General features: G+C 34.2%; 1 protein-coding gene across 2 annotated transcripts in view; it reads right to left on the minus strand.

Moving 5' to 3' along the window:
* Window positions 1-283: 283 nt before the first annotated feature.
* Window positions 284-25,630, minus strand: part of ATF2 (activating transcription factor 2) — a 95,404-nt gene continuing 70,057 nt past the window's right edge. For both annotated transcript variants that reach the window (XM_003253741.2, XM_003253739.2), the window contains 4 exons: window positions 23,519-23,668; window positions 19,166-19,372; window positions 8,671-8,776; window positions 284-2,867 (listed from right to left, as the gene is read on the minus strand). In XM_003253741.2, the coding sequence (XP_003253789.1) occupies window positions 2,641-2,867; window positions 8,671-8,776; window positions 19,166-19,372; window positions 23,519-23,668 (690 nt within the window). In that variant the 3' untranslated portion in view covers window positions 284-2,640. The remainder of the gene's footprint in view (window positions 2,868-8,670; window positions 8,777-19,165; window positions 19,373-23,518; window positions 23,669-25,630) is intronic.

Genomic DNA, 25,630 nt, shown 5'->3' on the forward strand with positions numbered 1-25,630 from the left:
AGGCAGGTGGATCTGTGACTAAAGTTCAGGGGTGTGGGGAATTACATATGAATTATATAATTATATAATGAATTATATAATTCATTATATATAAATGGGATGCAAAGTGAGTGCAGAGAGGAGTAAAGCCCAAGTACCCTGCAGTTAAAAGGAATGAATGAATTTTATCACAGAACTAGAAAGAATCTCAGGTTCTTCTCAGTTAATAAATGTCCTGAAGGGAAAAAAAAAATCATTATCTGGAGATGTTACTTTATGAAGGAAAGGTAAGAGAACAAGCAAATTATGAACATAATTTAAAGATAGAATTTATTCTCTGATGGTTTACTCATGCAAACTGCACATAAAAGAAAATAGTACAGTTTGTGTAACATTGCAAATATAAGGACTGAAAATGCTAGGTACAGAAGTAGTATGACATCCTGAAAGTCAAAATGGAATTTGTGTTTATACAACTAAATGATTTTTATTTGCTCAGTACAGACTGATTTACAATGAAAGTTTTGCTAACCTTGGTAAGCTTGTTAACCGTTTACATGACTTCTTACATCTATGTAGTTTTATTTTACAGTTGCAAGAATTCTGTTACCAAAGAACCTTAACTTGCATAAGTAATAAGATGAAAGAAAAATGTACTGAAGGACTTAGAGTGAAAAATTGAGGCTTTTCCTAACCCATTCAAACTACAATAAAAAATAGCCTTCTTGCAGAATTCATATTTTGTGCCTTTGAGATAACTCCTTAGAATAATGATATCAAAATCATGATTTGAAAAACGGATCACTTTAAAATAATGAAATTAGTTAAAAATTAAAAATTTAAGAATTATCAAATAAAAATGTTCTCATTTTAAAAAGCAAAACAATAAAATTCCCATTATCTTCATACTTAAAAGTCCTGAAATGTCATTTATATAATTTGAATGTTTCCCAGTTTGGAACTTAGGCAGGAGGGATATTTCCTTGAATTATCAAGGATATTCCATACAGACTTTTAAAATGTCAGTCTCATTAGGAGATGGCACTGAGACTTTAGCAAACAGTGTAGTATGGATGCAGGACAAACTACACAACTTATTATAAATGCATTACAGATATTTACATAGTGGAATCCTGCTTGAATGCCAGAAGTTGCTACTGGGTAGGACTCATAACTATTTTACAAAGTTTTCTTACGCACATCTACTACTTTAAAAATTTTATGTTTAACAATTTATTCTATTTTAAAATATGTACTGTATTTTGAACATAACTGCAGAATAAAAATAGATAATGGCACATTAGAAAACTAAGTATCCCACAGATGATTGGATAATGAGAAAAATGTACCTACAACCATCTCATCAGAAACAAGCTACATCATGGAATGTTAGTTATCCAAGCCTGCACAATAATGACATTTTAAACTGCAATCATCTATTGGCCAGCATCATACTGAAGGCATCGTTAAACATTCAAGCAAAGATTGCTGGCATAAACTATTGAAAGACACACACGCGCGCGCGCACACACACACACACACACACTCTCTCTCTCTCTCTCTCTCATTCATGCACACTTCCCACATTATAATTACATTGTTCTAAAGATAGATACTGATTTTTTTTTCCACGAGAAACATTATCAAAATTTGCTACTAAAAGATGACAGTGCTTTCACAAGAATAAGTACAAGTTAGCTCGCAAGTACAAGACAATGGGGGTAAACAGTCTTAAATTTTCTAAGTAGTAATTTTAGGCTTTTCTGGCAACCATACCATACTTAATTATGCATAAACTTTGCAGTTTGTAACCTGAAATCTGTAAAAACAACAAAAAAACCAAAAACAAGAGCTAATTTCAAAAATTATTAGATATTTGATAACCCTGTATCATACATTATATAATTTCATATTTTTTAGCCTCAAAACATAGGTGTAAAATATTGAATTTGACTTGAAAAATAAAATCATTTTTGAAATGCTGAAAATTCTAAAATTTGTTTACTTAAAATCTTAAATAAAAAAGGAAAATGATTATAAATGACCTTGATTTAGCTTAACAATGTGCATAAAAGCACTGTGTCTTTACCATGTTTTCACTCACTTAAAAAAAAGTGTTCTTTAATGTTTTTCCTTTTGCATAATGTGCAAAATAAAAGGCAAAAAGATTAAAAGCAAATTTCTATCTTTCTCTTGCCTAGTGCTTTTATGACTCCATTAACATTACAAAGTCAACAGGGACTATGCAAAACTTTGGTATAAATGATAATACTACTACCATCACAGTTGAGGGTTAAGGGGTGGTCAAAAGAAATGGAAGTGGGAAGAAAGATTCAGTAACACCCCCATTTATTAAAACACCAGCAAATTAAGTGAAATAAATCACAATGAATTATAATACAATTTACACATTGAGCACAGAAAAATTAATAAATCTAATATTTATAAAAAAAGCAAAATCAGTCTTTTTCCAGAGACTAAAAACTGTTTTTCAGTCTGATCAACTGCTGCTACACCAACTTTAGAGCCAAATTTAATTTCAAGTAAAAAAAAAAAAAAATTTACAACCACAGATTTCGCATAAATGGAAACTGGTCTTTCCTTGATTTCCCTTTGAAGTCACTAATGAGTATCTAAAACTGTTGTACTGCAGGTTTTTAATCAACTTCCTGAGGGCTGTGACTGGGAGGAAGGAGCCATAACGATCTGTGAAAGAGCAGGCTCTGTACTCTGGTCCGCCATCTGGGTGAGGACTGAAGTGGCTACAGCTTCTGCCTTGGAGGTTGAACTGACTCCATTGGATGTGCTGACCGAACTATGCTGTATAGCTTCTGTATGTGGACTACTCGGCACTGAAATGTCTTCTGAACTATCATCTTTATCAGCAGCTGGGTGGAAAAAAGAAAAATTATTCATTTTCCTAAAATCGGTAAGAATGCACCAGTATGCTGAGGCAATATACAGAGTAAAAAGTTAGAAAGTATCTTACAAAACTGATTAGACAAGTTGGTATTACAGGAATTGATACAGGTCATGAAGTAGGCAATTTTACCTGCAATAGGTCAAAAGAAGGCACAACCATGCATATGGAAACATCTGGGTGCCCACTGCCTTATGGAATAGAGCTGAAGAAATATTTGCTAAATAGTGTTAAAGAAAGAAAATGAGGTAGAGTTTGGAAGACAGTCTCTTACAGATACAATCAAACATTAAGTATCACATTTAACAAACTCAGTCTGGTTGGGCTACATGTCATTCTTATTACAAGATAAAAATGTATAACCACATGCATAAACAAAATGAATTCTTACATACAAATTATATCTTCAAATTATTCCCTCTGTATTCTCCAGAAATGTATTTATTATGACTGATTTTCCATCTATTGCAGCCATGGATGATTACAACACCTGATTCTAATGATGCATACATAGGCGAATAAGCAGTATTTAGAATCTAAATGCCATCAGCTGTTATAGTTGCATGACTAAATTGGGATTCAAGTAAAAATCCATATAAAACTCTAAACATTGCAACTGAAAAGATATTAAGGAAAGGGCATTCTAAATATTTACGAAAATAAATCTGCAAATATTTAGACCTGAACAAGTCTTACATCCTTATTTTAATAGAATCCAGTAATTTCATTTAGTAAAAATTTGATATAGATAACACACACAAATATTTATAGTATATGTAAGTTATGAGGAACAATGATAACATGAACACCTGGGAACCGAGCCGCCAACTTAAGAGAGAACATTGCCATTAACATTTCTGCTTCCTGGAGGTTCCTGTCCTCACCAAAGGTAATCACCACTCTGACATTTCTTTAACCATTCTCTTGTTTTTTTCTTTGTAGTTTTACCACATAGGTATGTATCCCTAAGCAACATAGTTCAGCTTTGTTTATTTTGAAACATTTTAAAAACAGTATCACATTGGATGTATTCTTTTGTACCTTGCTTTTTTCACTTGGCATTAAAACTTTTTTTATTCAGTGTTTAGGAGTGACAATAAGTAGGCTTTTAAAATCAAATCTAAGAACGTGTATTGGCCTGCTTACTAATGGCCAGATGCCTATTCTGGAAGTCAATTAGTGAAAAAAAATTGTGGACATCTTATGAAGCAGGACTTAGCCTATGATTTGCAATGTAGAAGATGGAGAGGCGGATATACCTGGTAGTGTCAACTTTAGCTAAAATAAAATTATTAATTTTGTGCATTTTCTGAAATATAGTTTTTACAGAATTTTTCAATATCTGCCTCAAATCCATGCATTTTTGAAAAGCAGGTGTTAAAATACATTAATGAGATGGAACCCCATCTTTTCTATAACATGCTGTAAATCAAAACCATACCCCTGGATACCTGACCTCAAGGTACAATAAAACACCACCACCACCACCACCACCACCAACCACCAGAAGTAGTAATCCTTTTAAAATTATATAAAACAGAATGAATACTTAAAAAAAATTATAGATTCAGATGGTACATATGCAGGTGTGTTACATGGGTATATTGTGCAATCCTGGGGTTTGGGCTTCTATTGAACCTATCACCGAAATAGTGAACATAGCACCCAATAGGTAGTTTCTCAACTAGTGCCCCTCTCCTTCCCCCCCCACTTTTCTGATCAAGCAGTAATGAATGTTATAAAATATTTATAACTCAGTTATTAAAATAGCCAATATAATCATTACATGTATAAAGAAAACAAAATACTGGCAATGACAGTTTAACTGGAGGGAATACTAAAAAGCTCTATTTATTTCACCACTATTTTTTTTTTTAAAGTATTTACATGTGATTTTTTTTATTTTTTATTTTTTTGTCACTTTTTATTATACTTTAAGTTTTAGGGTACATGTGCACAACGTGCAGGTTAGTTACATATGTATACATGCGCCATGTTGGTGTGCTGCATCCATTAACTCGTCATCCAACATTAGGTGTATCTCCCAATGCTATCCCTCCCCCCTCCCCCCACCCCACAACAAGCCCCGGTGTGTGATGTTCCCCTTCCTGTGTCCATGTGTTTTCACTGTTCAACTCCCACCTATGAGTGAGAACATGCGGTGTTTGGTTTTTTGTCCTTGCAATAGTTTGCTGAGAATGATGGTTTCCAGCTTCATCCATGTCCCTACAAAGGACATGAACTCATCATTTTTTATGGCTGCATAGTATTCCATAGTGTATATGGGCCACATTTTCTTAATCCAGTCTATCATTGTTGGACATTTGGCTTGGTTCCAAGACTTTGCTATTGTGAATAGTGCTGCAATAAACATATGTTTGCATGTGCCTTTATAGCAGCATGATTTATAATCCTTTGAGTATATACCCAGTAATGGAATGGCTGGGTCAATGGTATTTCTAGTTCAAGATCCCTGAGGAATCGCCACACTGACTTCCACAATGGTTGAACTAGTTTACAGTCCCACCAACAGTGTAAAAGTGTTCCCATTTCTCCACATCCTCTCCAGCACCTGTTGTTTCCTGACTTTGTAATGATCACCATTCTAACTTCACCACTATTCTTTAAAAGAACAACAGGCTGATGTTTCCCTGAATGTTGAGTTCAAGGGACACACCAGCTTTTAAAAATACAGAGGCTGATCTGTGATGAGTGGTATAAGGAAATGTAAATACATACTGGAGGCAACAACTCAAAATGAAACAGTAAATTATAAGGGATGAATGCTTACCTACAGACTTTCAGAATTAGGTAAAGCAAATCTTTAGGCAGTAGAAAGAATCAGGTACTCACAATTATGTAATTATAAACCTTACACACACATCAAATACCTTTACAATGTGATATATTTGCACCTATGTCCAGTTCTAGGTGAGGGGAGAAAATGACTGGTGTAATCACAAGCACTAGAGAGATACAGAAAACCATGCTGTACTCAAAGAGCCACTTCCAGCTCTACCTAAGCTAAAAGAAACCAGCTGTTTGGCAATTCAGTAATCTTGAAAGTTCTCTACCTATGTTCACAAGTTTCTTTTTCTTATTTGAGACAGGGTCTCCTTGTCGCCCAGGCTGGAGTGCTATGGCACGATCACAGCTCACTGCAGCCTTGAACTCTTGGGCTCAAGTGATCCTCTTGCCTCAGCCTCCCAAGTAGCTGGGACTATAGGTGTGTGCCAAAATGCCTGGCTTTTTTAAACTTTATTTTTTGTAGAGATGGGGTCCCGCTATTTCACCCAGACTGGTCTTGAACTCACGGGCTCAAACAATCTTCCCGCCTTGGCCTCCCAAAGTGTTGGGCTTACAAGGGATGAGCCATAGTGCCTGGCCTATACATATTTTCAGTAATAGAAGTATTTGTGGTTGATTGGTCCCCAAGAAGCTTTTCTTCCCATTTATAATTACAGAGACAATTATAATACAACTTTAATTATGCCTAGATCTAAAGAATGTGAATTCATGGCAATAAGATCACTTTTGTGCTTTATTCTTCATGGAACCAAAATATTTAAAATGTACTCTTATTATTTTCATTCAGGTTTTATATTACTTAACTGTTGGGGTGACTAACTGTCATGGTTTTCCCATGACTGAGGGGTCTTCTTAGAAGTAGGACTTTCAGTGCTAAAACTGGGTGGGACAGACCCTATGGCTGTGACTTAGTACTTCCACCTTTACTTGAAAGATTTTATAACATTCCTTAATTTCTACTAAATCTTAGTTTTGATTCACAAATGTTTTTAAAGATTTAGCTAGTATTACAACCCACCACTGTTAGCAAGAGCTGTGTGCTACAACATAATGAAGAGTGTAAACTTTTCAAAGGTATCCACTTAGTCAATCTCTGTATCTATTTTTCCTATTACACAACAGAGAAGTCAGACTTATTTCAAAGATTTCAAATTTGAAAATATAAATTACTTGAAAATTTCTACAAATCCAATTATCTCCCAAGAGCTGAAGAAAATTAATTTTATGGTAGAACTATATTTCAGTTAATTTGATTATCTACATGACTAGACAGGAATAAAGACAGGAGTATTTCCAAACAACAAAAATATCCTATTCATTTCTTATATTCTCATAACTTAGTACTCTATGTACTAAAAATGTATTAATCTAGATTTTCAGTCATTTAAGTATACAGTATATAAACCCACGCATCTATACACTTAAGTTATCTTGTAAATCGACTGTCAAATGAATAACTGGTTTGCATCTGCTAAGCATACATTGCCTGGATAATAGAGTCAAAACTGTTGGGATTATCTAATAAATTATCAAAGATTTAAAAATTACAGGTAATTTTGAATTGGATACAATTTAAGAGAACAGTTAATTTCCTTTTAATTTTATAAAATCATTTATTTCCTTTTAAACTATCAAAATTCAAGAGAGATTTCCTGTTAAGAAAATCACGTATGCATAAATGCTGAACTAGTAGCTTCTATAGGAAATTATGTTGTTAAGTCAGATGGGAACCATAATGGCCTCATCCCTGAAGCAATCATTGTTAATATAAATCCCAAACATATTTCTATATGGTTCCAATTTACTCCACAATGTGTTTCACCATCCTGTCAAAATTACTAGATATCAAATAACCAAGATTTATATGCTCAAAACTGACAAAAATCAGCGTTCTAAATATATATGGCAATTGAGAGTTGCTAAATCTACAGAATCTTTTAAATTAAAAAATATTGCCCATTCTGATGAAACTGCTTACAATGACTACAAGTAAAGATGGTGGCCATTAAGTTTTATCGTGAGCACCTGAGGAACTGTTTGCATCCAATACAAAATGTTTCTTTCTTTTGAATTACTGACACTGGCAAATTAAAATGAAGTGGATACATATTGTTGAAACAATCTTCGCATTTATAAATATCCTGAAATATCACTAAATCATAAAGACTAAAGCTGTGGGTTATATATTATAAATGTTGCCTAATGCATTCCCAACTCTGTTGTTTGTTACAAATTTGTATACTGTGGACAAAATTGGCCATTTATTCAAGAGTAACAGCTGGTTCCAACACTGTGCATCTTATCAAAAAAGGACATTACAAAAAGGAAAAGGCACAATTAACCTCTAAAATGCTGAAAACAAAAGAATCTCATTCTTCGGGAAAACATTTAGTAGGAAACTTACAAGCAGATAATTTAAGTACTGTTCCCGTTTTAGCATTTTTATAACTAACTAGATATCTCAATATGAAGGTTTACAACAATAAAAACATCACACAATACTGACATTATCTAAGAAAGAACAATAGGATCTGATACCGTAAAGGGATATCATATATTGTTAAAGGCAGTCAGCTGATTTTAAAAAGAAAAATATCACCATTAATGAATGGAGGCTGGGAAAAAAGTAGTGTTTCACCCTGTCAATGTAAGACAAAGTGTTACCCTGAGAAGATGAACAAAATATCATCAAGTACTTACAGTATATTTTAAATTATTAGCTAATCCATTTTGTTGATCTATAGTAATGCTTAGGAAAAAAAGCTAGAAACAGGAAAACTCAAACTCTCTAGATTCTAAAAAAGTACACCTCTCTACTGCATTCTATAATAACCTTACAGAAATTCTGATATTTAATCTTAAATATTAGAAGCACAGTCTCCATTTTTAAAGTAGCAGCTAGTTCACTCTGACAGTATTTCACTGACGTAGCCTAAGGCTATAGGTAATGGAACATTACTCACTATGATAGCCAGATTTCTTCTGCATGGCGGTTACAGGGCAATCTTTATGAGCCAGAAGAAGCTGTTTCAGCTGTGCCACTTCATTTCTCAGCAGGGTGACTTCACTCTGGAGAAGAAACAACTTATGTACCTTACCACAGACTAAACATATTTTTTACTGTTTAAAACAAGCAAGGATTAAAGTATGAAAATTGTACATCACTTGCAGAACATTAAAAACAAAGAAAATATGCTGATTAAATATGTCTAATCAGTACATGGCAGCTTTTATATTTTAGCATTTATTAAAAAGCTAACTAGAATAAAAATTTAAATAAGATAATGCCACAACTGGATAGCATATTTCAAAACTGTTTCCATTTCCCTGGGACTTCTTATATATTATAGGTAACCTGTTGAAAGTATTTTTATTTTATATATGTTACATGCTCTTCTGATTATTTAAAAAGAAATATCAAGGGAGTCAGGATGAATTTTCACTGATTCCATTCACTTAAAAATGAAAAAATTCATCCTAGAAATTCAAATAAGCAAGTTTCTAGTTTCCTAGAAGCCAAGAAAAGCTCCACAGGGGAAACCAAAATAACCAAAGAATCATGGATACCTAAAATTCACTGCAAGGCACTCTTGCTGGACACTGAAACCAATGAAACTAGATATAATAATTAAATGGCTTAGTTGCCTTTGACCCAGGCAATTTGTACACATCTAAATTTAAATCTGCTAAGTCAATGGAGATTTGTCCTAATCTTCAGAATGAGTACTTCAGCCATTGTTTGGGATACATTAATCTGGTAAAAAGTTCCAAATTGAGCAAGTCCAACTAATTCCTTTGAGTTACCCCGAATATTAAAAACACGTTTAAGTCAGTGATCATTACCAATACTCAAGAGTTAGAAATAACATGAATTTAATAAACTGGTAACACAAAAAATTCTTAACTTACAAATACTTCTACTTACTTGGACTTACACAGTAACTATAACCATTCAGATTTCATCCATGAACCAAAAAGTAAATTAGAAAATATAGCAAACAGGTGTACATAAAAGCTCAGGCATGCCATTTTCTACCTTGTTCCTTAACCAGAAAGCTGAATGTAAAATAATTTAGCAGGCTGACACGGTGGCTCATGCCTGTGATCCCAGCACTTTGGGAGGCTGAGGCAGTTGTATCACTTGAGGTCAGGAGTTCAAGACCAGCCTAGCCAACATGGCGAAACCCTGTCTCTACAAAAAATACAAAAATTAGTTGGGCGTGGTGGCGGGTACCTCTAATCCCAGCTACTCGCTGCTCGGGAGGCTGAGGCAGGAGAACTGCTTGAACCCAGGAAGCAGGGGCTGCAGTGAGGTGAGATTGCGCCACTGCACTCTAGCCTTGGTGACAGAGTGAGACTCCGTCTCAAAAAAAAAATAAAATAAAATAATGTAGCAGACTTGGGCCTCCTTCAGTGATAAGTGACAGAAACATAAAAATCAAATAACAAAATTTAAGCAATCTAAAGGCAAGTCTATTGGGTCAAACAGTTCCTCACACCCCAATAACAATGAACTACATCACTGTATTTAAGTACAGAACAAAAATTGATGCTCATAATAACTCTAAACCATTAATTAAAAGATTAAATTATTTAGAATACTGTATTTGAGGCAAGAATGGGTAGATAGTAATCAAAGTACAAAAGGTAAAATTTAAAACAGTTTGGCTTGAAAAGATAAGCTGTCATTTAGAAAACACCTTCTCCAACTGGTGTCAATACTGCTAATTATAGTTCAGTATTAATGACACTATTGATGAAACCATGTTACGAATAATCCAATGTATATTACCCAATGTATATTACCCATCCTGTCAGCTTGATTTTGAGACTGATGTCTCCAAGTTTCTCTCATTAAATCCTGTAACAGGAAATGGGCTGGATATTTATTTTTAGTCAAGAATATACAATCTTTCACAATCTGGTGATGGTGACCATAATGATTTTCAACTCTCACTGCTCTTCCGATATACTCTATCCTTTAACACCAAACACTAGTGATGCTTCAAGCCTCTCATACCCTTGCTACCTTCACATTAGTTTGAACCATATGAAATAACCAGTATGTCTTGACTTACAAAAGTAACAGTTTGAAATTGCTAGCTACATACATACTGTTGTCTTTATCCCCTCTTCTTTGTCTTGCTAAATATTTGTCAACTCAGAACAGTTTAGAATGCATAGGAAAATAAGTTAGGTGCCTATTTCTGTGCTCCCACAGCCATATACTTTTGTGTGTATACATATAGATCTCTTCCATAGTACTTATCACACTGGATTGTAACTTTTGGTGTACTTGTTTGCTACCTCTACCAGACTGGGAATTTCTTGAAGGCAGAACATATCTTTTCCTTGGTATCCCCAGAGCACAGCACATTGCCTGATATGGACTGAGTAGACAGACATATTTCAGAGAGGACCACGTAATTCTATGTCTAGGAGGTAAAAAATATCAAGGCGAAATGAAAAAGCTTAAATAATATGAATCTGGCCAGAGGTCCTAACTTCATCATTTATACCAATAATCTCACCAATACAGCTACACTGTTAATTTTCTCAATTATGTAAATTGGCATATTATATAGTATCACCTCAATTACGGAACTCTAAAAATCACAAATGCCTTCTCTCTTAAACACTCTATACATTCATAATAAACCATATTATGAAACAAAATGCTATATGTGATAAAAGTACTGAAAGTGTTATGCGTTGGCTAGCTAACTGATATAAAATAATTGATTTAAATATAGACTGAGTGTGGTGGCTCATGCCTGTAATCCCAGCACTTTGGGAGACTGAGGCAGGCAGATAACTTGAGGTCAGGAGTTTAAGACCAGCCTGGCCAATGTGGTGAAACCCTGTCTCTACTAAAAATATAAGAATTAGCTGGGTCTGGTGGCGCGTGCCTGTAATCCCAGCTACTTGGAAGGCTGAGGCAAGAGAACTGCTTCAAGAGGTGGAGGTTGCACCACTGCATTCCAGCCTGGGCTACAGAGTGAGACTCAGTCTCAAAAAAATAAAATAAATAAATAAATAAATAAATACACACACACACACACACACACAAACATTCTCTCTTTAAATAGACAGGTCTGAAACTGATGAACAGGACATCAATTTCTACATTTCAAACTTAACTGTTGGTGGTATTCAGGCTGTTGATCTAATTAGACTACCTGGCTTACTAACATACAGTTGTAACATGAAGATGCCAGTAGCTAGGAAAGGTTAATGAATATCAAGGACTGAAGAGGTACAGTACTTGATTCTTGTTACAACGTGTATTTATGCTAACTGAATTTTAATTGGCGTTAACTTGGGGAAACAATGGAAAAGGCCAAGAAGAAGAAATTAAAAATGTAATAAATTATATTTATCCAAAATTCAAATAACCAATTTATTCCACTACACCTTTTAAATGGCAGAAATGGTTAAGAAATAAACCAACAAATTCAAGGTCTGCACAATACAAATTCAGTCCAATTTTTTACATTGTCCTGATCTAAAATGTTTTACAGTAACATTTTCCTAATGATGATTCTGAAGCTCAAAAGTGACTTTTGGATGACAGGTTACAAATTAAATATAACTTGTATTATTACTGTACTCTAATAGTCGATTTCATTAAAAGATGGTATCACCACTAGATTAAAAGCAGCAAATGAGACACAATTACTGGCTAGGAATTGGGACTGAGACAAATACTGCAAAGCAAACATAGCTGGAGTGCAGGTTAGGCATGAGGGTGGGCCAAACCTTGAAGAAGTAGATTAGTTGAGCTGTACAGCCCTAGTAAGTATAAGCATATGCTAGTGGTCAAGACCAGGTCAAGCGGGGGTTGGAAATAGGATGCTCATGCAGGTAAAGGTTTTATAACTGAATTAGTTAGAAGAGACAAAAGCTGAGTGGTTCCTAAGTCATATATATATACACACATTTATTTATTTTAGTAGAGATGGGGTTTCACCATGTTGGCCAGGCTGGTCTTGAACTCCCAGCCTCAAGTGATCTACCTGCCTCAGCCTCCCAGAGTGCTGGAATTACAGGAGTGAGCCACTGCTCCTGGCCTCATTTATGATAAATATAGTAAATTCAACAAACTACTCCAAGCATTCAAGAATTTTAGTCTCATAAAGAAAATACTGTATTCCTAAAAATAAAGATAGGCATGATTTATTACTATTCAGATAAGATGGCTGCATAAGTCATGATTTTAATTCTGAAATCTTTCTATTAAGAAAGATCAGAAGACAGGTAGAGAGAGAGAAGGGGCTGCTACACAAATATAATGGGAAGACTCCTTAAGTTTCTATACACAGAGACCTCAGAATATAAAAACAGAGGTTACACACACACACAAAACCAGTTTGCTTAAGCCAAAATAAATATCAAGGGGATGTTCAGCCACAAGAAGACTTAATATTAAATGAAAAAAAAATGTACACCTCTTACTATTTTGTGGATTATTTTAGACTAGATTTTAGTTGGATTCAGCCTCCAAAGTCCTTCTGGTTGTACTATTTGTGAGTTAGTATACTTGTAGGATATGTTAGTTATCTACCTGGGTCATTCTGAAGATGAAGTAAAATAAGGGATATAAAAGCATTTTGAACATGTAAAAGTCCCATTCAAATGTGAGAAATCATCACTTTGTCAAAGTAAAACATATTTGGGAAGATGGAACAGATGCTAAAAGAAATTATCATTCTGGTCTAAAATCTAACGTAAATTATTTTGTCATTATCTGTACCACCGCTCAACTCTAATAATGTGGCTACTCAAAGGTTAATTACATAGCAGCAAACAAATTTTTCTTACATTGTCTATGTAATGTAAATCAGCCTGCTGAAATCATCACATGATAGCCAACTGACTAATCAATTGAAACTTTTATTGATATTTGGCCACGAATATCAGGTATTCCCTAAATTTATGATCTTTGACTTTCTACTTCAGCCATTACCCCCAAAAATAAAGAAACGGTATTGAATAGTTTCTTATTTTGCAGAATTTCTCATTGCTATGAATTTTAAAAATGTTTAATCCTCACAAAAGGCAGTTAAGTATCAAGATTCCCTCCACACAGTTCCAAGGGTTATCGTGGAATCTAAAACTTTACACATGAAAACAAACTAGTTTTTTAAAAATTTATATTTTTAACAGAAAAAAAGATGACAGAGTTCTCACTAGAGCTACAAAATATTTTGGAAACACTTTGCAAAATGAATGGGAATGACTCCTATTCTCACACTTTAGTTACTTGTTTCATGTCTGTCTCCTCTGCTAGACCACAAATTCTGTAAGTGCAAAGACAATGTCTTTTTCACTGTTACCCATATCTAATACTATGCCTTGCACATAATAGATGCATAACGACAGAATGAAAAATAACTAGCATTTGCACAGTACAGTTACAACATTTTTCTATACCTTATTTCAGTTGCTTTTCCTAATAGTACTTATTCTATCAGTTTAATGGAGAAACAAAGGCTTAGGAAGATTCTTAGTAAAAGCTTCAAATATAAGTATTAGATCTCAAACTCAGAATAAAATGCATGAGATGATGGCAGCTACATTAATATCCCTTTCTTTCATCCAGAATATAGTTAAAAACTCAGTGGAAAAAAGTGGAAGATAGATCATAGAATTCAGAAATTAAATCAAAAAGGTATTATAAAGTATCTTCCAATTATTGCTATTTTTTCCTATTTCAAGTGATAAATACTGAAATAAAATATTGTCTGGTACCAGAAATAAAAGATTTAATCTCATTTTCTATAAGACAATGGACCAATAAACAAAACCTTTTCCACATCATTAACTTACGAGTAAATAATTCTCTAGCTATAAAAGTGTGCTTTTATTAATTTATTGTGCTTCCACTCCACACACATTTTGCAGTATCTACGTTATTAGGTTGGTGCAAACGGAATCACAGTTTTTGCCATTAAAAGTATGTTTTGCCATTACTTTTAATGGCAAAAGCTGCGATTCCATTGGCGCCAACCCTAATATAACAGCCAAATCCACACAAAAATAATTATCAAGTTGTACCACAGAGTAACTGTTAAGGTGCTACTGTTAGCACCTAAACAAAAGGAATCTGCTTTTTGTTCTTAAGGAAACATGCTACATTTATAAACTGAAAATTAACCCCCATAATGAGTATAACTGAAAGACAAAGCTATCAACAGGTAAAAACCATTTCAAGTAAAAGATAACAAAATTAACAAAATAGATATTACTTTAAAAATACAGTAATTGGCTGGGTGCAGTGGCTCATTCCTGTAATCCCAGCACTTTGGGAAGCCGAGGCAGGCAGATCACTTGAGGTCGGGAGTTCGAGACCAGCCTGACCAACACGGAGAAACCCATCTCTTCTAAAAACACAAAATTAGCCGGGTGTGGTGGCGCATGCCTGTAATCCCAGCTACTCGGGAGGCTGAGGCAGGAGAACTGCTTGAACCCGGGAGGTGGAGGTTGCAGTGAGCTGAGATTGCACCATTGCACTCTAGCCTGGGGAACAAGAGCAAAACTCTGTCTCCAAAAAAAAAAAAAAAAACAAAAAACACCAATAATTTATAACCAACAGTATTCAATTTTTGGTCCAGATTACCATAAATGTCTCTAATATAATTTGATGAAATTGCTCTTTTAGCAATGATTTGGGAAAACTAAAACATGATTAAATTTAGTGAATGCGGCAATAAGGTTGAATATATTTTCTTTAAGGCCTAATATGTATTTGGTAAAAACATGAACAATCATACCTCAACACTTGTTAAACCTTGTATTACATATAAAATATATAAGTAAACTAGGAGTCATTACAGCCCACTACACTGATCAGCTAAGCCTACATGTCACATGAAGGATCATCAAGAAAATACAGAATTGATTAATGTTTTCACATAAAGTAGGGTTTAATTATTTCTTTGACATTCAATTTTCTTTACAAGTCATTCTGTTCTTCACAGTTAACTGTTTTGCTATTGGCAGACTGAAAGAAATTTTTCTCCCTGAATCTATTATAGGCATGTTAACTCTTCACATTCTGAATGCTAAAATCTGTCACTTTTAAAAAACTTATTTTACTTGACAAATTAAGTAGAAAACAACAAAAAGTCAAAATAATATATTGACTTGAAACAATAACAGAAAGTCATCATTGAAGTACCCTTTCTTCCCAGACCATCCATGCTCTCAATTCCCTCCTCACCATCGTTTGCACCTTGGTATATGTCATTTCTAAAATGCTACCTATACTTAGGGAGTCATTTCTATACCAGTTCCTATACTTATACATTTACCCATCTAACTGTAAACCTTTTTATTAATAAGAAAGGATTATGCTTTATTAAGCATAATAATAATGCTTAATTTAGATGTAACTGACCTTTTTTGGTAATTTACCGAGGTGAGATTCATATAACATAAAGGTAATCAGTTTAAACTGGCATTTAGTACATTCACAATGTTGTGCAACTACCACCCTCTGTCTAGTAACAAAATATTTCCATCGCTCCAAAGTAAAACCCTTACCCACTAAGCAGTTTCTCCTTATTCTCCCTCCCCCATTAATATGCCTTCTGTCTCTATGGATTTGTTTATTCTGGGTATTTCACATAAATGGAATGATACAATATCTGATGTTTTGTTCTGTATTCTTTCACTTAACATAATGTTTTGAGGTTCATCTACACTGTAGCATATACTTCATTCCTTTTTATGGCAGAATAATATTCCATTGTACATATAAACCACAACTTGTTTATCCATTCATCTTGGATGGACATTTGGGCTGTTTCCAACAACTTTCTTTTGCCCATACAAATATGTATATTACAGATATTTTCCCAGGTTAATATAAATAGATGGATATAATGCTTTTTCTTTTTTGGAGAAGTATTTTAAGTAAAATCCTTGATAATATATCATTTTGGCTCCTATTTTAAAATGCATTTCTAAATCTAAGATGATGCCATCATCACCCAGTTTTTAATGATCAAAAATACTGGCTTTACTTCTTCTGTACATAATTTAAGGTATTAACTAAACTCAAGTTCAAACGTAGAGCTTAATTTAGTGATTTCCTAAATTTAGCTTCCATATAATAGTCTCATGCTTCAAAAAATGATGTTAGCAAACTTCTACCTAATGATAAATCTTATCTTTATTTCTCCAATCAAAAAACTTCTACCCAAATTAGGAAGTATATACAAAGCACTGCTTCAATAATGACAATTTAATCATAGACTATGTGACAGAAAAAACATGAAATAAATGGAGTCAAGATTATATTTATTTTGAATACTTAATTTTCCATGGTTTTCTGCAATAATAAAGGGCTAATAGAGGTAACCAGTGCTGCAGTGTAAATAAGGAAACAGCAATATCTCATTAAAAGCTATTTAAGATTGCTCTAAAATGGGTCAAAGCAGAAAACTTGCTCAGCTTAAAATCCCTGTAAATAATAACATATATGTATGTACTACTTCACAGTTTTCAGGTACTTTTACTTCTTCAATAAGGCACAATAAGCCAAATTACAAAGGAAAATAATGGTAATTTTGTCTTACTAGTTAAAATTTTCTGTACGAAGAAACCCTTGAATTGACTGATTTATGTAACAACACAGAGAAGTGGTATTACCACATCTATTCTATAGGTAGGACAACTGAAGACAACAGTGATTGTGTTTTATGTCATACAACTAAAATAGCGGGTCATTCAGAACATTTTGTTAGTTAAGAACAGAAAAAAAAATACACATACCTAAATCACTTTGTTAATGTAATAATATTTGAAAATTTAAATAATAAATATTCTAACAGACTTGATATAAAATAGCCATTTTTGCAGCATAAATTAGTACCTACAGTCTATATTATTAAAAAAAAAAAAGAAAATTTAGAAATGTTTTCTAAAAATTTCTGAAACTTGTTCTTGATTAAAAATTTATCAGATGATGGGCTGGGCACAATGGCTCACTCCTGTAATCTAGCAATTTGGGAGGCTGAGGCGGGTGGATCACCTGAGGTCAGGAGGTTGAGACCAGCCTGGCCAACATGGTGAAACCCCATCTCTACTAAAAATACAAAAATTAGCTGGGCGTGGTGGTGCGCACCTGTAATCCCAGCTACTTGGGAGGCTGAGGCAGGAGAATCACTGGCACCTGGGAGCTGGAGGTTGCAGTGAGCCGAGATTGCGTGACTGCACTTCAGCCCAGGTGATAGAGTGAGACTACATCTCAAAAACAAAAAAAAACAATTTATCAGATGATAAATGATAAAATACATTCCTTAATAAACCCTAGAAGATAAGCACATATTTTAAGTCTATGTGATGTGGTAAGTTGTATTAAAAATTTCTTCTAAATCATTAAAATAAAATCGTTAAAAATAAGTTCTGCAAGACAATCTATTTGTTCTATCATGTCAATATTCAAAGCACAATAAAGACTTAAAGAAAGATGTCTGCTTCACATTAAAAAAAATTTAAATTATAAAACTTACATTTGGTTAAATGCTATGTCTGATGCTAAAAACTGTTTCCTAACCATTTAAACAGACAATTATATTGGTGATATCTCAAAGACAGATTTAAGAAGACAGCAGGTCTCTTACCATCAATTATGATTATACAGAAAGATTCATTTTTAACTGGGTATGGATAATTCAGAAGATTGAGCTAGACTAATAACAACTGCAATTCATTAATTTTCTAGTTGATACTTATCAATTGGTAGTTTAAGATTATATAGGAGAATATTTACGTTAAAAAACACAACAAAAACAAAAGGAAGGAAGAAAAACAAAGGAAATAGATTCGGTGCTGCCTTAAAACTTTACTCCATGAGGTTTTAAGAAATGTATCTGAGGCACATTGGCAGGGCAGTATGAAATGATCTGTACTGCCACTGGCCATATTGTACCTGGTCTGTGGATAATTAGAGTCCTTCAGTTTCCAAAGCTGTCAATCTGGCACCTTTCACGAGCAATATATTCACTTTAAATAAAACAAAACAGAACAAAATTTATAATTCAAAGAATGAAAGAATTTAAAAATAAAAACTGCTACTGAGGCAACTTTATAGTTGTGCTATAAACCAAAAAAAATAGACAAGAAAAGTGAAATAACAGTGATATTTTTAAATTTTAAAATTCTCTGCACTTTATATCACAACTTTATAAAGTTCAAACCAGATAGTTTAGCTACTTTTGTACGCAGGTAAACACATTTTAAATTTCTTCACTGTATCAGTGTTGAAAGTTTTATATTATTTCATCTCAGCATCCAAACAAACAGGTTTACAAAACTATGATTTACTACAGATTCCACACACACCCAATATCACGTCCTAAAATGTTTGGAGGCCCAACTAGAAAAAAAAAAAATCTATGTTCACAATTATTAAAAAAGAAATAAAACAAAATCCACATATATGCACCATACCTGCAGCTGACCATTTAATGAACTCAAGTCTTCGGCTTTCTTCTCTAAAGACTGAACCCAGACTTTCCTTTTTTGTCGGCATCTTGAAGCTGCTGCTCTATTTCGCTCTAAAAACTTTCTCCTTTTTTCATCAGGATCTTCGTTAGCTGCTCTTCTCCGACGACCACTTGTACTTTGGGTCTGTGGAGTTGTGTGAGCTGGAGAAGCCTATTATAAACAGAGATGAAAGCCTGTTATATTTGTATCTAGTGAGTGAATTGACATAGGCAGTAAAGAGTGTCAAAGGGGGACAGCAACTGTATTTTCTAAGTCTTGTTGAATACATCAGTATGTTGAGGCAATATGAAAATTACCCTGTGGTTTAACTTCTTTCTTGAATATACTTATGTTATAAACCATGCTATAACACAATTCTCATTAATGCAATGTCACAGCAAATGTATTCTTTATGTATAATATTTTCATTTACATACAAATATGAAAAAATTTAAAATACAATACAAATGATATATAGAAATATTGTTCCAAGTATATTTTAACAGATTTTATTATATTATTAAATCCCTGGAAAACTGATTATAAATTTCTCAAAACGTTTAATAACTTCCTATTTAAATTCATGATAGAAAACCATGATTTCTATGCTATTGGTAAATTAAATATCTCATATTAACTGTCAATTTTCTTAAAATTTGTTTCTCTAAAGTTATGGAATGAAAATATGTATATTCTTTGGTATATTCAGCTTTTCTTCAGTTTGTGAAATTTAGGGTCACAGTCTTTTTCTAAGGGTCAAGTTCTTGTATTTATTAATACTCATTTTTCTGGTAGGGAGAATCCCACAGGAGCCTTAATTTTCATTTTAATTGTTCCCTCTGCTCCCCAATGAATCAGCTTGGTTATCTCAGATTAGCAAGAGAAAGAAATCTTCAGTCACTAGTAATATTGTCTAGTGTATAAGACTATAAAACAATAGGTACCTTCAAGCCTTTCACAAACCCCAAAACTGTGCCACAGAACAAATGAATATGGGTGTCAAAAAATGAACTCTTGGTCGGGCATGGTGGCTCATGCCTGTAATCCCAGCACTCTGGGAGGCCAAGGCGGGCGGATCACTTGAGGTCAGGAGTTCGAGGCCAGCCTGGCCAACATGGTGAAAACCTGTCTCTACTAAAAATACAAAAAAATTAGCTGGGCGTGGTGGTACATGCCTGTAATTCTAGATAATCGGGAGGCTGAGGCACGACAATTGCTTGAACCCAGGAGGCAGAGGTTGCAGTGAGTCAAGACAACACCACTGCACCCCAGCCTGGGCAATACAGCGAGACTCAGTCTCAAAAAATACAAAAAAAAAAGAAAGAAGAAAATGAGCTCTTGGAAATGGTGCAGAGAAAAGAACACTTTGTGGCTATAGGCAAATAATCCAAAGGAGAAGCCTGAAAATAATCTTTTACCTATAATTTATTACATTTTAAAATAGTATGTACAAATAAAATTTTTTTCTCCTAATCTATGTAATACAAATCTTACATAAAGCTCAAGATAAATTCTGCAGGTAAATTACCAAACTATTTTTCACTCCAACAAATTCCAAAAAATAAAGTTATCATTTCTTTGTCCAAATAACTAGCATTACAAAGAGAGTTATTTCATGTATAAAGTATTTCACGCCTGGGCAACATAGCAAAACCTCACTCATCTCTACAAATAATTTAAAAAATCAGCCAAGTGTGGTGGCATGTGCTTGTGGTCCTAGTTACTCAAGAGGCTGAGGTGGGAGAGGATTGCTTGAGCCTGGGAAGTCGAGGCTGCAGTGAGCATGATCGTACCACTGCACTCCAGCATGGGCAACAGAGGAAAATCCCGTCTCAAAAAAGAAATATTTTAATTGTAATAAAGATTAAGCATTTAAATTAGAGTGTTTCTTTTACTTACATAATTGCAACTTAATGTTTTAGAAAAATATTTCTATGGCTGGCTTCAAGATTTGCAATCTTGAAATTTTTTTCTTCATCCTGCTATTTTTCTTTTTCTTTTTTTTTTTTTTGAGATGGAGTCTCGCTCTGTGGCCCAGGCTGGAGTGCAATGATATGATCTTGGCTCACTGCAACTTCCGCCTCCCGGGTTCAAGTGATTCTCCTGCCTCAGCCTCCTAAGTAGCTCGGATTACAGGTGCCCGCCACCACACCCAGCTTAGTTTTTGTATTTTTAGAAGAGATGGGGTTTCACCAGGTTGGCCAGGCTGGTCTCGAACTCCTGACCTCAGGTGATCCACCCGCCTAGGGCTCCCAAAGAGCTGGGATTATAGGCGTGAGCCACATCCTCCTATTTTTTTATTGAGAATAGCAGGTTTTTTCTTTTACTCATCTGGTTGAATAAGAAAGAACAGTTTATTTTTGTTTTTAATTGATTTAACTCATTATAGCAAAGACTAATTATAAGTACTAGCAGAATAGCAGAAGCTTAATTTCTGCTACTCAGAGTTACATTTGTATATCTTTATGCCTACCAAGGATTGGAGGCTTCTTAGAAGTGTATACTGCTCCTTCTCTCCCCATGTCTATTAATTCATTCCATTTCATTCAGAAAATACTTATAGGAACTATTCTAGAAACTAAGTATAGCAGTGAACAAACAGAAGTCCTGCCCTTATGGGGCTTCCATCCAATACAATAACATATAAAGATATAAATAAAAATTAGCTGGGAAACTTGGCGTAAGAAAGTAAGGACAATAAAAATAAATTATATTCATTTTTTAAAAACCCTTTAAAAATGTAAAAAATCATACTTAACTTGCAGACCACACAAAAACACCCATGGGGTGCATATGGCCTGTGAATCATTGTTAAACCCTGAGGTATAACATTAACACACATACACAATCACTCAGCCCCTCATTTTCCCTTTTGGTCCCTAAGTAAAGTTGGTTAGTGGATGACAACCACAACTACATTTCATTATATATTAAGTTGTTAAAAGACAAGATACAGTTATGTAAATACCTATGTTTAGGTGGCAATCTAGTGTGTTTCTTTGAAAACTTTTGCTTTTTAATGCCAATGCTAATATTCTTCAAGTAAAGATAAAAGGTCTAAATAGAATTCTGAAACATTTAACAGGAGTAAAATAATCCTTTACTAGAAAGAATTAGAAAGGCACTGCAGGCATATAACAATATCAATCATCTCATAGGCAGTCACAAACTAGAGATAAGTGAAAGGGGTCTCTAGTATAAATAGCTGCCACAAAGCATATTTGCTCCTTTGGTGATGTTTCACAAGTTTTAATTCAGGAGTCATTTGATTTATGTTAGTAATGTAATACCTACATATGTGTGTATGTGTGTGAATATTTACCTATTTCTCTAAAAGACTTCTGATTACCTACAAGTGAGATAAGGTTACTTATACAAATAAATAACAAAGAGTAATGTTTTACAATGAGTGAGCAAATATTAAAAGCAGAAACAAGAATTATTTGTTCTGATAGTAACGGAAACAGAAAAAAACATCTGCCTCTTTGGGACATACACGCTTTAATGGTTGTAGATGGCAACACAATACTAAAATATGATATGCATTGTAATCATAAACATAAGGCATTTTAGGAAAAAGGAAAATCAATAATTTTTTAAGAAGAGATCCAAAAAGATTCTTTAGAAATCTTAGTTTTCTACTTGAAAAAGAACGTAAGATTTAGTTACATACATTTCTGAAGAACACAGCATCCCTTAACAAAGAAGTTGTTATTGTCTATAAAATTTACAGAACTTAACCTATTAAATTTTCCTGTAACGTCAATACTTTGGTTACATAGGAGAACAGTTCAAATCAAACCTGTTTATGCCACAGCAAGAAAAAATATCTAGTGTTAATAGTTACAGTTTATGTCAAATTTGTAGTTTTGGACAATAAGAAAACAAGATACAATTTCATTCTTCTCACCATAAGGTTCTAATATTATTTTTCTAGTTATATAACTATTTTCCAAAGTCATAACTCTATAAACTTCCTCAATCAGGAACTAGAGAGTAAAGGAAATTTCTCAAAGCAGTATTTAGTTTCACTGTCCTAAAATCAACAGAAAAAGATGTTTTCTTTAAAAAGAATTGTGACCAACATATATGGACACCCACAGAAATATTTACAGGTGTCCTGAACAGAAAAACTGCTCTATTATGTTTATTTTTGTATCAATACTTGTATACTGAGCTACCTTTTCCTGAGGCTTTTGATACACCTTTGGAATAACAACATGACCAGAGTAATATTTCTTAAATAAGTCGTAAGTTACACTGTACTTGTCTGTTTAAAGATGACAGAGTGCTGAATAATAAAAACAACACACATACCGGAGTTTCTGTAGTGGATGTGGCTGGCTGTTGTAATGACTGTGGTCGAGATTCCTCTGACTGAGTCCTAACCAATCCGCTACCATGACCTTTGACAGTATCACCGTTGGTAACTGGAGGATGTTGCTGGGTCAAAGCAGCTTTTAATCTCTGAAATGCAAACACCATTAAAAAAATTTTTTTAAGTCCTTAAAGATCATCATGAATATCAACAAGACAAACAATAACACCTTAGGTAGTTTCTCTGAGTCTTTTTGCCTAGTACTACTAGAGGATTCTGTATTTTGCTGTTCCTAGTGAATTTTGAGAAAATAATAATAAAGGCCTCAAAAATGTAACATTATGTCATTGTCCAAGTAAGCACTGGCACCAAACCTGCAAACAGAGATCAAATGGGCCCAAACTGAGCCTCCTCCAAGAACCTACAGATGGGTTTGTCTCTCTTAGGTTTTCCCTGTCCCCAGTAAGCAGATCTAGTTCTCTTTTGCTGTTGCAGGTTTGCCAGTTAATTATTGGATTGTACTGGACTCATATTCAGAGCATGATAGATCTAGAGATTTATGTCTACCACTTTATCAAGAAACAATTTGAATGAAGCTTATTATGCTATCAATAAAAATTTGTCATATGCAACTATTTTATCTCCCAACCAGTTAGTAAGCTCTCTAAGAGCACAGATTATCTTATATTTTTGGGTATTCCTTTTAGCAACTGATATAATGATTTGCTACAAAGGTACAAAACAAACATATCTGTTAACTGATAGAAGTTGGTTTCTTTAGTGAAAATGGTCATATGTGATCTTTAAGGTGGCTTTGTTATGATCTGTAAATATGAAATAGTTTGCAAAGATAATCATACTACAGTATCTCAGCAATGAAAGGGATTTCAGGGATCCAACAGACCTGAGACTATTATTATTATAATATTATTGCTGATATTGTTCTTAATAACTGAGATGTAGTTCTTGGGCCCCAAATACGTATTATTACAGAAATTGGAGTCAGAGTTATGTATATTACACTTTCCTAGGATTCTTATAGAGGTGCATCTTTGAGGGGATGGAGGCTAATAAGAGAGTGAGAGCGAGTGCAAGTGAGAGACAAAAGAGACAGAGATGTGAGAACCACGTTGCAGCCTACCCAGTGCTTCCCAAACTTCTTAGAAATAAATGTCTGGGGTGTTAAGTGTTAAGAACACATATTCTTGGCAATCTTTTCCTTCCTTCCTTCCCTGAGTATAGCAGAAAGGGGTGAGTGAGAGAAGAGCTTTTAAAAAAGACCCCCAAATAATACTAGTACAAGTATTTCCATTCACTTCAACTAGGAACAATTGAGAAATTTTTATAACTATTTCAAAACTTGTAATTTCTTCCTTTTCATCTAGGCCTATCTTCTTACTGTCTATCATATGTGATTCAGATCTCATAAAAACTGAAGCATATATGAAAATATCACCAGAATTTCAACTGAGGCAGTAATTATGCGTGAACAAATGTTAGTGGACATTTTCTCTCTTGCGAATCACTGTATATTCTGGGTGTGATTTTTAAAATAAAGTCAATTTGTAAAAAGGAAAGTTTTCTTGAGATATAAGTTACACATAGCAAGTTAACTGTTTAGTGTACAATCCTATTAAATTTCTTTCTTTGTTTTTTTTTTGAGAGGGAGTCTTGCCTGTCGCCCATGCTGGAGGGCAGCGGCATGATCTCAGCTCACTGCAACCTTCACCTTTACAGTTCAAGCAATTCTCCTGCCTTAGCCTCCTGAGGAGCTGGGATTACAGGTGCATGCCACCACGCCCAGCTCATTTTTATATTTTTAATAGAGACGGGGTTTTGCCATGTTGGCCAGGCTGGTCTTGAACTCCTGACGTCAAGTGATCCACCCTCCTCGGCCTCCTAAATTTCTGGGATTACAGGTGTGAGCCATCGCGCCTGGCCTCTACTGAATTTTAACAAACAAATACACTCATGCAACCTACCCTACAATCAGGATACATAACAGTTTTACCACAATAAAATCCTCATGCCCTCTCCTGTCATACTCTCCTTCTACTCCCTGGCCCTGGAAACGACTGATCTATTTTCTGATCCCAAGAGTTTTGTCTCTT

Source organism: Nomascus leucogenys, chromosome 22a (genome assembly GCF_006542625.1).
Source record: "Nomascus leucogenys isolate Asia chromosome 22a, Asia_NLE_v1, whole genome shotgun sequence".
NCBI lineage: Eukaryota > Metazoa > Chordata > Mammalia > Primates > Hylobatidae > Nomascus > Nomascus leucogenys.